Genomic DNA, 13,898 nt, shown 5'->3' with positions numbered 1-13,898 from the left:
CAAAAACATATCATAAAAATAACACATTTTGAAACTCTCTGGCAAATTGTGATGGTAAAATGTTAACATTTAAAAAAAAAAAATACAACCCAAATTACAACATTATTACGAACGAATTATTGAGATAGACATGGAAATAATTTCGCAGTAATAAGCATAATTTTACATATTTTCTTTTAACGAACCACTTATAAGTAGAAAGCATTCAGAAAAGAAAATAGCAAAACAATTTCTTTGTATTGCAGAATATCAATAAAAACTGAATTATGTGCATAAACACTGAATGTAATGGCCCAAACATGCAATTAAAGACAAAATGTACAATTTGGACAAGCCAAATTTACTAACACAAATAAAATAGGGAAAAAAAGAAGAATTAGGTATTGACTAAATTGAATTCAAAAACAATTTCACTCTCACATACCGAAATAAATAAGTTTTTTTCACCCATTGGCAGTTTGGCAAATTTGGTGGAATATGCTTTTCCCTCTCTACACTATTTTACTTGCTAATTACATGGAGATAATCGTTATTGTTATGCGGAGAAGACAGGTCAAAATACGATTATTTACATGCAAAATTTAAATATTGAATTTTCTTTTGCATCCCCTTATGTATCTCTGTTAAATTCGAGTTTTGTTAATATAAATATGATATAGAGAATTAGAAATATTATGATAGACGCGGTCTTAAAGATCCAAAATATAGCTAAACAAACAAACAAATATAGATATTGTTCTCAATTTTGCTAAAAGAAAGCTAAAAGTGCGAATTTCTACTAATGCAAATAATATTTAGATAACATATCTTTTTTATTACTTTAAATATATATATATATATTTTTTTCCTGATCTGAAGAGTGTTATTTTTCACAACAGAAAAACTATTCAATTTATTCAATGATATCTGTCATATTAAAAAGAATCATTGTTAGACAATTTTTGAATCTAACAATAATAGAAATTCGAGATATGCTCACACTAATAATGACTATTTTTTGCGCTAATTAAGGAAGAAATCTTATGAATAAGTCAGTTTGATTATAATATTAGAAAAAAAATATTTCATTTTAAATATTTCGCAAATATAACGTTTCAACAAATCATACATAATATCAAAAGAGAAACATTTAATTTTCTGCTTCAAAGGATTATGAAGTTTCTTAAAAACACAAATTGTATGTTATAGTTAAAATCATTTTATAATACATCAAATTGAGTACAAATCTTATTTGAATGGAGTGAAAAACTGAAACTTACCGAAGCTGAGAAGAAAACAACTTGAAAGGATAACAACAATCATCCATTTCATTTTATTTGGAAGAAGTTGAAGAGAACGTTTTTTCGAGAATTATGAGATATTACTTAAAACAGATTTTAAATAATCAGTAATATTGAAAAAATAATATAACACACAAATATTAATTATTGAATAAGACACTTTCACGATGTCTAATATAACACCATGTTGCAGACAATGCTGACTGCCATTATTATGTGAAGACTTTGATGTACTTGGGATAACAGAAATGTGAACGGTATTGCAGCGCCACACAGTGACGAAAATTGAAAAGAAAAGAACTTAAAAAATTTTACTGAAAAATAAGTATTGAAATTCAAACATATGTAATAAGTGCCATTTATTTCAAAATGAAAAAAAGGATTTTGCTTTATGTTTAGCATTTTTGATATTTATTAGAAAGTTAAATAAAGTTTTCTAGAGTCAGTGATTTGAGAAAAAAATGGATGGGCAAATTTTGACAGACAAGTGCCATATACAACGAAAGTATGAGGACGTCATGTTTTAATAATACACATTTAATTTTTATGAAAATATAACTATATTTCATAATTAATGAATACAGTTTCATAATTAAAGAATTATGAGAATATAACTATATTTCAAAAAATAAAATTTCCTAAAGAATATTTATGAATTGCTTGTTACTTGAATTTGATGGTATAACATGATGTTGTGCAATAAAAAGCATCGAATTAGATGGAAAAAATGAAAGCAGAGAAACGAATTATCCATGAGCTAAGAAATAAAAATAACAAATACAGATAAAAAGTTGACTAAAATCGTATACACACGAATTCTAAAAAAATGAATTAGCGAAACAATACTTTTATCCATGAGCTAAGAAATAAAAATAACAAATACAGATAAAAAGTTGACTAAAATCGTATACACACGAATTCTAAAAAAATGAATTAGCGAAACAATACTTTTTTGTGCCAGACGTTAAAAAAGTTGAACTCAACAAAAACTAGTAATTCAACATAGTTTTGAAACTTCGCCTTTCATATTTAAACCATCGTATTTTTCATAGTATCCCGCAGTAATTGATGTCCGACACGTGCAATTACCAATGCTTCTGACATCGAGAGTGGTTATGGATAACACATCTTATTAGATTCAACTTCCTACTTTCAAAAAAATATGGAATACATTTTACAAGCATATTAACTATTTCGTATGTTTCTCAGAAAATGAAAACATAATTTAACTCACAAACTGATTCCGTATGCGAACGTAGTAAATGACATACAAAATACTGGAATACACAAAAGCAGAAATTGTTCAAAACATTTATATATTCAGGATTTTGTAAATCATGTACAAACACTTTTTTCTATACAACGATAAAAATAATGAGTAGGTAATAAAATAATATAAGCTATATTGTAACAACAACAAAATCAATCACCACATAGGAGGGGAAAATATAGACGAAAATTTAAAATATTTTAAAATGGTTAATTTATATTCTTAACGGGTTTTGATGAATGTTCTAAGAAACGAAATTATTCAGAAACACCATAAATTCAAGCAAATTACTTTAAGCAGAGACAGTAGTAAATAGCTTAACAGAATTTTTTTTAAACTGGGATTTCTGTCAGTTAATATAAATTTCATTAACTAATCGAATAAATATGGCTAAATGTTTATCCAAAATTAAACACTATTAAGTAAAATAATCTTTATTATACCAATTATGTTTTAAAAATGCTTTCACTCAAGAAAATTATAGAACGTTTATTTTTTCCCTAAGTACAACTCGATACTTTTTCATTAAATTTGAAATTAAAAGTACTTGGTATGTACCACTTTAAAATGATTTGAAATATGGATTTTCCAGTTAAACAGTTTGCAGTTATTTTCATGGAAATACAATGCAATTGCATTCTAACTTTTGAGATTGGCTGTTAATATATGCATAAATAAAAAGTGACTTACCATTCATTTTAAGGGAATCAGACTTTTGGTCTGACCCAGCAGCGTTTTGAGCCTGACATGTGTAATTGCCGTTACTTGCGGAATCTAAATGTTTAAGTGTGAGAATCGAAGTGAATTCATCGAAATTTTTGATCGAAATCATTTCATTATTTTGGAGATTTTGGCCATCCTTGAACCATTCGAATTGGAAGGGTGGATCACCTTCCATGAGGGTGCACGTGACAGCAATTCTCAGTCCTTGGCGCAAATCTCCAGGAAAATGAAATGGTTTAATGACTGGAGGTTTTCCACCTAATACAAAATAAACACAAAAGTTAATTATATCAAGAAATATTGAGACAATATGGTTATGAAATTCGATTGACGCAATAAAATTAACCGAACTTTTAGTGATATTTATCTTAAAAGCATACATATCTTCCAAACATGTACCATAAAAAATCATTGTTGATGTTGTCAAGCATTATTATACATAGCTAAGTTCAAAGGATGATTCAATTCAAAAATTGCTGTCTCAGAAATAATTTAAACATCGTTAAATATCCATTATTATTTTAAATATCAGACATAGTAAAGTACTAAATTGTTAATTTAAAAAAAAAACATTAAGACTCTACTACGCAAATTAAATCCAGAATATAGAAATTTATACAGTTGAAGTACTGAATAAAAAATCTATATTTTCCATTTCATTTATAGTGAAATTTTATGTTAATTATTAATATAGCATATTATATGTTCATAGAGTATATAGGCAAAAATGTGCTATGTTGTTGTAAGATGTTGGATAACGAATGATATTTTAAGATGGTCCTAAACAATCTGATCAATAGTGAATTCAGCCAAAAAATTTCCAAGTTCAAATATTTAATCTTTCATTTCATTTCTCAAATTTAATTTTTTATCAAATCATTATCAGTGAATTAAATTAGGCTATATTTAAGAGATAATTTCTTACTAATTCTTTACACATTTAAGTAAGTATGAATGGTAATATCTATAAGTTTTAATAATTTTTAAAAATGTTTGAGCCATGTTTAGATTTTATACATTCACTAATATTAAAATCATTTTCACATTAATGACAGATTATTCGTACATAAATTTCGAAACTGAGAACTTGAATATGTTTTATAAAAGAAGATAAAAGATTGAAACTTACCGATGATGAGGGAAAAACTGCTTGAGAGGATAAGTATAAGCATCCATTTCATCTTGAACAGATATTAGAGCACACGTTTTTTTTCACAAGTATTTATATACAACTTTTAACAAACATTAGAAGTTATATATACCTAATATATTGAAGTACTTTAGATAAAATGACATAAAAAATACGTTTACAGAGCAGGTTTATAATCATAACAAAGGACTACAAAATATCATAGCAACTAAGCGACTCTCATAACTGTATTAAAGCCTATTCTGATGGTTGAATGGAAACAGATACTTTAACAGTATTGTAGCGCCACATAGTGACAAGAAAAGAAGTTAAAAAGACATAAAATTCTTAACAGTGAAACTAAACACTAAATATTTTAAACTTCATTTATTTAAACTTCCTTTTTTAAATTTAGTAAACTTTATTTAAATTCCTTTTTTGATCACAGATAGCGCTTTCTTCACGAGTAAACTATTAGATCGCATGCAGACTTTTATCAAATTCTGTAAAATTAGATCACATAAAAGCTTTTTGAAATATAATTTTTCATAATTTACAAACAGTGATTTTGGCAAAAAGAACTATAATAAAAATAGGCAAAGAAAGTATATTTTTAATATTATAATCAAAAATACAATAATAGTAAATAATCATCACCTTTCATGTTTAATACATCGTATTTTTCATCGTATCCGGCAATATTTGATGCCCGACATGTGTAATTACCAATGCTTCCGACATCAAGGGTGGTTATGGTCAGAATAGATGTAAAGTCGTTTAATTTTTCGATTAAAACGGTATTTTTTGAAGCGAGGGGTTGACCATCTTTAAACCACTTGAATTCGAATGGTGCATCACCGGCAGTAACTGCACACATTACACTTGCTCTCATGCCGATTTGAAGTTCACCAGAAAACTGCATTGGGTTAAGTTTGGGTGCTTTTAGGCCTAGAAAATGAAATTGAAAAATATCTGTAAAAATCACAAGATATATATATATATATATATATATATATATATATATATATATATATATATATATATATATATATATATGTACTCCTTAAAAAATATACTTATACATCAAAACTTACAGTTTACTAAAGTTTTCAGAACGATATTTAAGGTAAGAAATTTATAATAACTCTGTTCCGGTTTTTTTGTGCAAAAAGAATAACTTATATTGATTACAACTACTAATATCATAAAAATAAACATTCACAAGATTTACCTTCGAGGTCCGAATATTTAAAAATTAAGACTTAATAATTTGTACTGTTATTGAGATACTGCTACAACCAAAATGTAATTATAACTCATAAATTAAAAAAATTTTAAATCACAAAAACTTATTGTAAAAATGACACTTTTTTCTACTTTCTTTCAAATTGAGATGGCCAAAATTGTAGCATTTATAAAAGCCAATTCCAAACAGATTATTAAGAACGAAATAGTGAAACAGAAATGGAAATAATTTCGCAGAAATGAATATAATTTAAAAAAATATTTATTTTTAACCAACCACTTATGAAATTAAAGCATACAAAGACAAATAAAAAATAATTCCTTCGCATTTCAGAATTTAAAAAAAAAAAAATAAAAAAAAAAAACTGCTATTTAACCAAACTTGCCCTAAAAATGCAATAAAAGACGAAATATACAAATGAGCACGCTAAATTTATAATCATAAAGAAAATGGGAAAAGAAGATAATAAAGTATTGGTTAAATTAAATTCAAAAACAATTTCACTGAAATTGATTAAACGTTTTGAACCACTGGCTGTTTAGCAAATGAACAAATTTGGTGGAACATTTTTTTCCCTCTAAACACTATTTTACTATCGAATTACATGAAAAAAATCGGTATTATTATGCGGAGAAGAGTGCTGATCAAAATACGATTATTTACATGAAACATTTAATTATTGAATTGTTTTTTAATCCTCCAATGTATCACTGACAAATTCGAGTTTTGTAAATATAATATAGATAATTAAAAATATTATGTCAGACGCTGTGTTTAAAGACTCAAAATATGGCTAGCGAAACAAACAAACAAACATAATTGTTCACAATGCTATTAACAGAAATCTGAAAATGTGAATTTCTACCAGTGCAACATATATTTATGTTACTTATCTTTTTATTCTTTTATGAAGTTTATTTGTTCAATGATATTTGTCTTATTAAAATGAATCATTGTTTGATTATTTTTCAATCTAACAATAGTAGCAAGCTGAGATATGCTCAAATTAATACTGACTATTTCACGCACGTATTAAGATAGAGATAGATATCTTGTGAATAATGCAGTTTGATTATTAATTTAAAAAAAATTATTTCTTAGTCAATGTTTCACAAATATAACTTTTCACCAAATTATGCATAGTATCAAAAGAGAAACATTTATTTTATCTAATTAAAACATGCTGCAAATAGTTATGAAATTTTTTAAAAACATAAAATGTATGCGAAATCCTACATATTTATAGTTAAAATCATTTCATAAAACATCAAATTGTGTACAAATCTTATTTGAATGGAGAGAAAGATTGAAACTTACCGAAGCTGAGAAGAAAACAACTTGAAAGGATAACAACATTCATCCATTTCATTTTATTTGGAAGAAGTTGAAGAGAACGTTTCGCGTGAATAATGAGGTATCACTTAAAACAGATTTTAAATAATCAGTAATCCTGAAAAAGGAATGTAACATTAAAATATGAATATAATTATTTATTTATTGAATAAAACAACTTAATAACTAATACAACACCATGTTGTAGACAATGCTGACTGCCATTATTATGTGAAGACTGTATTTGGGAAAAATAGAAACGTGAACGGTATTGCAGCGCCACACAGTGACAAATATTGAAAAGAAAAGAACTTAAAAAATTTTACTGAAAAATAAGTATTGAAATTCGAACAAGTATAATAAGCGTCATGTATTTCAAAATGAAAAAAATTATTTTACGTTACGTTTAGAAATTTTGATAGATATGTATTAAAAAGTCAAATAAAGTTTTTTAGAGTCAGTGATTTGTAAAAATAATTGAGCAATTTTGATAGACCAGTATCATATACAACGAATAAATAAACGATAATTAGTACGTCATGTTTCAATATAACGCATTTGATTTTTATGAAAATATCAATTTAAAAAATATAATTTAAAAAAAAAAACAATTTCTTCAATAATGTTTTTAAATTGCTTGTCACTTGAATTTGATGGTACAACATGATGTTGTGCAATAAACATCATCGAATTCGATGGAGGGAAAAAATGAAAGCAGAGAAACGAATTTTCCATGAGCTAAGAAATAAAAATAACAAATACAGATAAAATGTTGACAAAAATCGTAGAGACACAAATTCCATAAAAAGGAGTTCACGAAGAAATACTCCTTTATACCAGACATTTAAAAAAATGAACTCAACAGAAACTAGTAATTCAACATAGTTTTCAAACTTCGCCTTTCATATTTAATACATCGTATTTTTCATCGTATCCAGCAGTATTTGAAGCCCGAAACATGTAATTACCAATGTTTCCGACATCAAAAGTGGTTATGTTGAATATTGAAGCGAAATCATGAAATTTCTCGTTAAATTTAACGTTCATTAAATTTGACTGTTTTAAAATATATAAAAAAATTAAACACTCCAAATGTACAAACACAAAGAAAATAAAGAAAAAAAAATATTGTCAAAATTGAATTCAAAAGCAATTTTACCCTCACGTACCAAATTAGATTCAACTTTTCAAACATGCCCGACTATCAACAAAATATAGAATACATTTTCCAGGCGTATTAACTATAGGCGTATTAACGTACGTTTTTCAGAAAATGAAACTGATGTCTAACGCACGCTTTAAATGAATATGTAGTAAATGACATAATATAGCAAATGTAAACGACGTAGTAAATGACATACAAAATACTGGAATACACAGAGGCAGAAATTGTTCACAATATTTATCTATTTTAAATTTTGTGAATCGTATACAAATATTTTTTTTATACACAACGGGCAGAAAATAATGAGTAAATAATAAAATAATATAAGCTACATTGCAACAAACAACAAAACTAATCACCACATAGGAGTGGAAAATACAGACTAAATTATAAAACTTTTTGTGATGATTAATTTATATTTCTAATGGGCTTTGATTATAGTTCTGCATTGATATTATTCAGGAACACTATAATTCAATCAAATTATAACTATATTCTGTTAAACTATATGCAGAGATAGTTTAACAGAAATTTTTTTAATTGACAATTCAGTCAGTTAATATAATTTTTATTAGCTCATCTCATAAATATAGCCAAATGTTTAACCAAAATAAAAAAGAATTAAGAAAAATAATCTGTATTAAACCAATTGTTTTTTTAAAAAGGTTTCACTCAGAAAATTGTAGAAGTTTCATTTTTTCCCTAAGTACTAGCTCATACTTTTTCATTAAATTTAAAATTGAAGTATTTGTCTTGTACTCCTTTAAAATGATTTCAAACATGAATTTTCCAGTTTAACTGTATGGAGTTTTTTCATGGAAATACAATGAAATTGCACAATAACTTTGGAGACTGGCTGTTAATATATGTATAAAAAAGTAACTTTTTGTCTTACCGTTCATTTTGAGGGAATCAGACTTTTGGTCTGACCCAGCAGCGTTTTGAACCCGACATGTGTAATTGCCGTTACTTGCAGAATCTAAATGTTTAAGCGACAGAATCGAAGTGAATTCATCGACAGTTTTGATCGAAATTTTTTCACTGTTTTGAAGAATTTGGCCATCTTTGTACCATTCGAATTGGAAGGGTGCATCACCTACCATAAGGGTGCACGTGACAGCAATTCTCAGACCTTGGCTCAAATCCCCAGGAAAATTAAATGGTTTAATGACAGGTGGTCTTCCACCTAATGTAAAAAAAAAGTCAAAATATAATTATATCAAGATATATTGAGACAAAATAGTTTTTAAATTCAATCAACGCAACGAAATTAACATGACTTGCTGTGATATTTAACTTACAACATACATATCTTCCAGATTTATAGTACCATATAAAATCATAGTTGATGCTGCCAAGCATTATTGTCACTAAGTTCAAAGGATGATTCAATTCAAGAATAGTTGTCTCAGGAATAATTTAAATATCGTTAAATATCCATTATCATTTTAAATATCACACGTAGTAAAAAACACTCAATTTTTAATTAACAAAAGAAAAAAAACAGCATTCGAATCTTCTACGCAAATTCATTCAAAAATATAAAAATTTATGTTTATCATACAGTTAAAGTAGCGAGTGAAAAATCTATATTTTCCATTTATAATGAAATTTAATATTAATTATTAATACAGTATTGGATATGTTCATACAGTATAAAGGCAAAAATATGAATATTTTATGAATTTTTGGATGAAGAAGATGAATAACGAATGATATTTTTAGGTTTGCTTAAATATTCTGATCAATAGGGAAATCAGCAGAAGTATTACCAACTTTATGTATGTAAATCTGTCGTTTCATGTTTTAAATATAATTCTTCATCAAATCATGATTATTGAATTAAATTAGGCGATATTTGAAAGACATTTTCTTACAGCCAACTTATTTAAGTAACTATAAGTGATAATAAGTTTTAGCATTTTTAAAAATATTTGAACCTCGCTTAGATTTTATACATTCACTAATATTAAAATTATTTTCCCTTTAATTACAGAGTATCCGTACATAAATCTCAAAACATAAATCTTGAATATTTTTTATAAAAGAAGATAAAAGGTTAAAACTTACCAAAGATGAGGGAAAAACTACTTGCGAGGATAAGTATAAGCATCCATTTCATCTTGAACATATAATAGAGCACGAGTTATTTTTTACACAAATGCTTACGTACAACTAACAACAAATATTCGAAATTACATGTACACAATATATTTAAGTACTCAAGATAAAATGACATAAAAAATGCGTTTACAGAGCATGATTATAATCATAAGAAAGGACTACACCATGTCATAGCAACTACCGACTCTCATTACTGTGTAAAAACCTATTCTGATACTTGGATGGAGACAGATATTTTAACAGTATTGTAGCGCCACACAGTGACAAAAAAGGAAAATAAAAAGATTGAAATTTTTTAACAGTGAAACTGAACACTAAATTTTTTAAACTTTATTTAATGTTAAGAGAACTTTTTTATTACGAGTAAACTATTAAATAGAATGTAGGCTTTTATCAAATCCTGTAAAAAAGAAACATATTGAAGCTTTTTAAAACACGAAGTTCCTTTATAATTTACTAAAATAACGAACTAAAATAGTGATAATTGGAAATTTTTTTTTTTATTCTAAATATAATAAAAAATATTTGTAAATAATCATTTAAAATTTCACCTTTCATATTTAAAACATCGTATTTTTCATCGTATCCAGCAGTATTTGATGCTCGACACGTGTAATTACCAATGCTTCCGACATCAAGAGTGGTTATGGTCAAAACTGAAGAGAAATCATTAATTTTTTCGATTGAAACAGTATTCTTTGCTACGAGGGGTTGACCATCTTTGAACCAATTAAATTCGAATGGTGCATCACCGGCAATAACTGCACACATTACACTTGCTCTCATGCCGATTTGAAATTCTCCAGAAAATTGCATCGGATTGAGTTTGGGTGCTTTCAAGCCTAGAACATAAAATAAATAAAAAATCTTTAAAAACTACTTAAATATTTTGTAAAATTATTTAAAAATTTTTTCAAAAAATGTGGCAGGTGTTCACATAGTTAAAAAATGTAACAGATGATTGCATAGTCATAATAAATAATAGTCATAAATAATTGTCAATAACAACAACTATAACAACAACATAATAGTCATATAACAACAACATAATAGTCAATAACAACAACAATAGTCAATAGCAACAAAGAAATAAAATAAGTACTCCTTTAAAAAATGACTTCACTTGAAAGTTTAAATTTTAAAAAAATTTTGAGAATGATATTTAATGTAAGTGGTTCATAATAAATCTGTTCCTATTTTGTTGTTCAACAACTTATACTCATATTGATTATAACTAATAATATCATAAAAGAATTTTAAAAAAGAAATTTAAACAAAATAATAAACATTGGCAAGATAAAGATTTGAACTTCGGATATTTTAAAATGTAGATTTGTTTACTTGTATTTTAATGAGATAATACTACAATCACAAAGCATTTCAAGCTCATAAGTTACACAAATGCTAAGTCACAAAAACAAATCGTAAAAATAACACATTTTGAGTTTTTCTCTCAAATTATAATGACTAAATGTTTTAGTATTATAAGATAATCCAAAACTTCCACATTTTTAAGAACGAATTACTGAGATTGAAATGGAAATAATTTTGCAGAAATAAATATAATTTTACAGACATTTTTTTAGCTAACCACTTATGAGTATAAAGCGTGCAGAAACAAATAACAAATCAATTCCTTTGCATTGCAGAATTTCAATAAAAATTTGCATTATGTGTGCAAACATTGAACAAACTTGCCCTAAACATGCAATAAAAAAAGAAATGTGAAATTGAACACACTATATATACTAATACGAAGAAAATGGGAAAAAAAGGAGAACAAGTTATTGGCTAAATTGAATTCAAAAACAATTTCACTCTCACATACCGAAATTAACCACTGCCTTTCAAACCACTGCCTTTCAAACCACTGCCTTTTCGAACCACTGCCGGTTTGGCAAATGGGAAAATTTGGTAGAATATTTTTTTCCTTTATACACTATTTTTCTATCTAATTACATGAAAATAATCAGTATTGTTATGCTGAGAAGACTGCAGATCGAATTACTATTATTTATATGCTAAATTAAATTATTGAAATTTTTTGAATCCCCTTATGTATCACTATCAAATTCAAGTTTTGTTTTACATATAATACGGATAATTAAAAATATTGTGTTAAACGCCCTGTTTAAAGACCCAAATAAAGCTGAAGCAACAAACTAACTTAATCGTTCACTGTGTTGCTAAAGATAGCCAAAAATGTGAATTTCTTCCAGCACTAAATATTTTTATACTGTATATATTTATTATTTTATGAAGTTTATTTATTTTTTCCCCTACTATAAATCATATTATTTTTCACTGCAGAAAAATTATTCCAATTGCTCAATGATATCTGTCATATTAAAACAGATAGTTTTTAGATTATTTTTCGATCTAAAAATTGTAGCAAGCTGAGATATGTTTCGAATAATAATGACTGCTTTACGTCTTTATTAAGGTTGACATCTTGTGAATAATGCATTTGATTATTAATTTGAAAAAAATTATTTCATTTTCAATATTTCACAATTATAACTTTTCACCAATAGATACATAATTGCAAAAAAGAGAAACATTTAATTTTATATAAATAAAGCAAGATGAAAATGATCATAAAGTTTCTTAAAAGCATAATATGTGAAATATTCATATTTATAAGTAAAATAATTTTATAATACATCAAATTGAGTACAAATCTTATTTGAATGGAGAGAAAAACTGAAACTTACCGAAGCTGAGAAGAAAACAACTTGAAAGGAAAACAACAATCATCCATTCCATTTTATTTGGAAGAAGTTGAAGAGAACGTTTCGCGTGAATAATGAGGTATCACTTAAAACAGATTTTAAATAATCAGTAATACTGAAAAAGGAATATAACATACAAATAGTATTATAATTATTTAATCTCTGTATAAGACAACTTAATGACTAATACAAACACTATGTTGTAGACAATGCTGACTGCCATTATTATGTGAAGACTGTATTTGGGGAATATATAAATGTGAACAGTATTGCAGCGCCACACAGTGACAAAAATTGAAGAGAAAAGATCTTAAAAAATTCAATTGAAAAATAAATAATGAAATTCAATCAAATATAATAAGTGTCATGCATTTCAAGTTGAAAAAATATTATTGTATGGTATGTTTAGCAATTTTGATACGTATTAGAAAGTTAAATAAAGTTTTCTAGAGTCAGTGATTTGAAAAAATAATGGAGCAATTTTGATAGACTAGTATGATATACAACGAATATATAAACGATAATTAGCACGTCATGTTTTTACATTTAATTTTTATGAAAATATAATATTTCATAATAATGAATAAATTTCCCCCCAAAAAAATGTCCTAAGGAATATTTTTGAATTGCTTGTCACTTGAATTCGATGGCATAACATGATGTTGTGCAATAAACATCATCGAACACGAAAAAAAAATTAAAGCAGAGAAACGAATTTTAAATTAGCTAAGAACTAAAATAACAAATACAGACAATAAGTTGACAAAAATTACGTACACTTAAATTCTATAAAACTGAGTACACGAAGCAATACTCTTTTACACCAGATATTAAAAAAACTTAACGAAAACTAGTAATTAATTGTATCTTTCATCGTATCCAGCAGTGTTTGATGCT

The 13,898-nt window shown here is 26.4% G+C and overlaps 2 protein-coding genes across 2 annotated transcripts in view; both read right to left on the bottom strand.

Moving 5' to 3' along the window:
- Positions 1–10,478, bottom strand: part of LOC147808281 (hemicentin-1-like) — a 50,336-nt gene extending 39,858 nt beyond the window's left edge. Inside the window, exons 1-4 of the mRNA XM_087166968.1 lie at positions 10,216–10,478; positions 9,029–9,331; positions 5,060–5,350; positions 3,241–3,531 (exon numbers count right to left, since the gene is read on the bottom strand). Of these exons, the coding sequence (XP_087023094.1) occupies positions 3,241–3,531; positions 5,060–5,350; positions 9,029–9,331; positions 10,216–10,276 (946 nt within the window). The 5' untranslated portion in view covers positions 10,277–10,478. The remainder of the gene's footprint in view (positions 1–3,240; positions 3,532–5,059; positions 5,351–9,028; positions 9,332–10,215) is intronic.
- A 162-nt stretch (positions 10,479–10,640) lies between these two features.
- Positions 10,641–13,191, bottom strand: LOC147808280 (cell adhesion molecule DSCAM-like). Its single transcript, XM_087166967.1, has 3 exons — positions 12,984–13,191; positions 10,821–11,111; positions 10,641–10,669 (listed from the first exon to the last, which is right to left on the bottom strand). The coding sequence occupies exons 1-3, from the start codon at positions 13,033–13,035 to the stop codon at positions 10,641–10,643; spliced, it is 372 nt and encodes a 123-aa protein (XP_087023093.1). The 5' UTR covers positions 13,036–13,191.
- Between the last annotated feature and the right edge of the window lie 707 nt (positions 13,192–13,898).

This window comes from Parasteatoda tepidariorum, chromosome 6 (assembly GCF_982258835.1).
Source record: "Parasteatoda tepidariorum strain Cologne lab strain chromosome 6, Ptep-v5.0, whole genome shotgun sequence".
Taxonomy (NCBI): domain Eukaryota; kingdom Metazoa; phylum Arthropoda; class Arachnida; order Araneae; family Theridiidae; genus Parasteatoda; species Parasteatoda tepidariorum.
Note: the sequence above shows the minus strand (reverse complement) of the source record. Positions and strands in the feature narration are given on the sequence as shown.

Bases quoted from the DNA above. Each gene is read 5' to 3' on its own strand.
- LOC147808280 (XM_087166967.1), bottom strand. From the start codon at position 13,035: ATGGAATGGATGATTGTTGTTTTCCTTTCAAGTTGTTTTCTTCTCAGC. The intron at 11,112-12,983 runs GTAAGTTTCAGT...TTTATGTTCTAG, and splicing joins TTGTTTTCTTCTCAGCTTCG to GCTTGAAAGCACCCAAACTC. The intron at 10,670-10,820 runs GTGAAATTTTAA...TCTTTTTTACAG, and splicing joins CGATGTTTTAAATATGAAAG to GATTTGATAAAAGCCTACAT.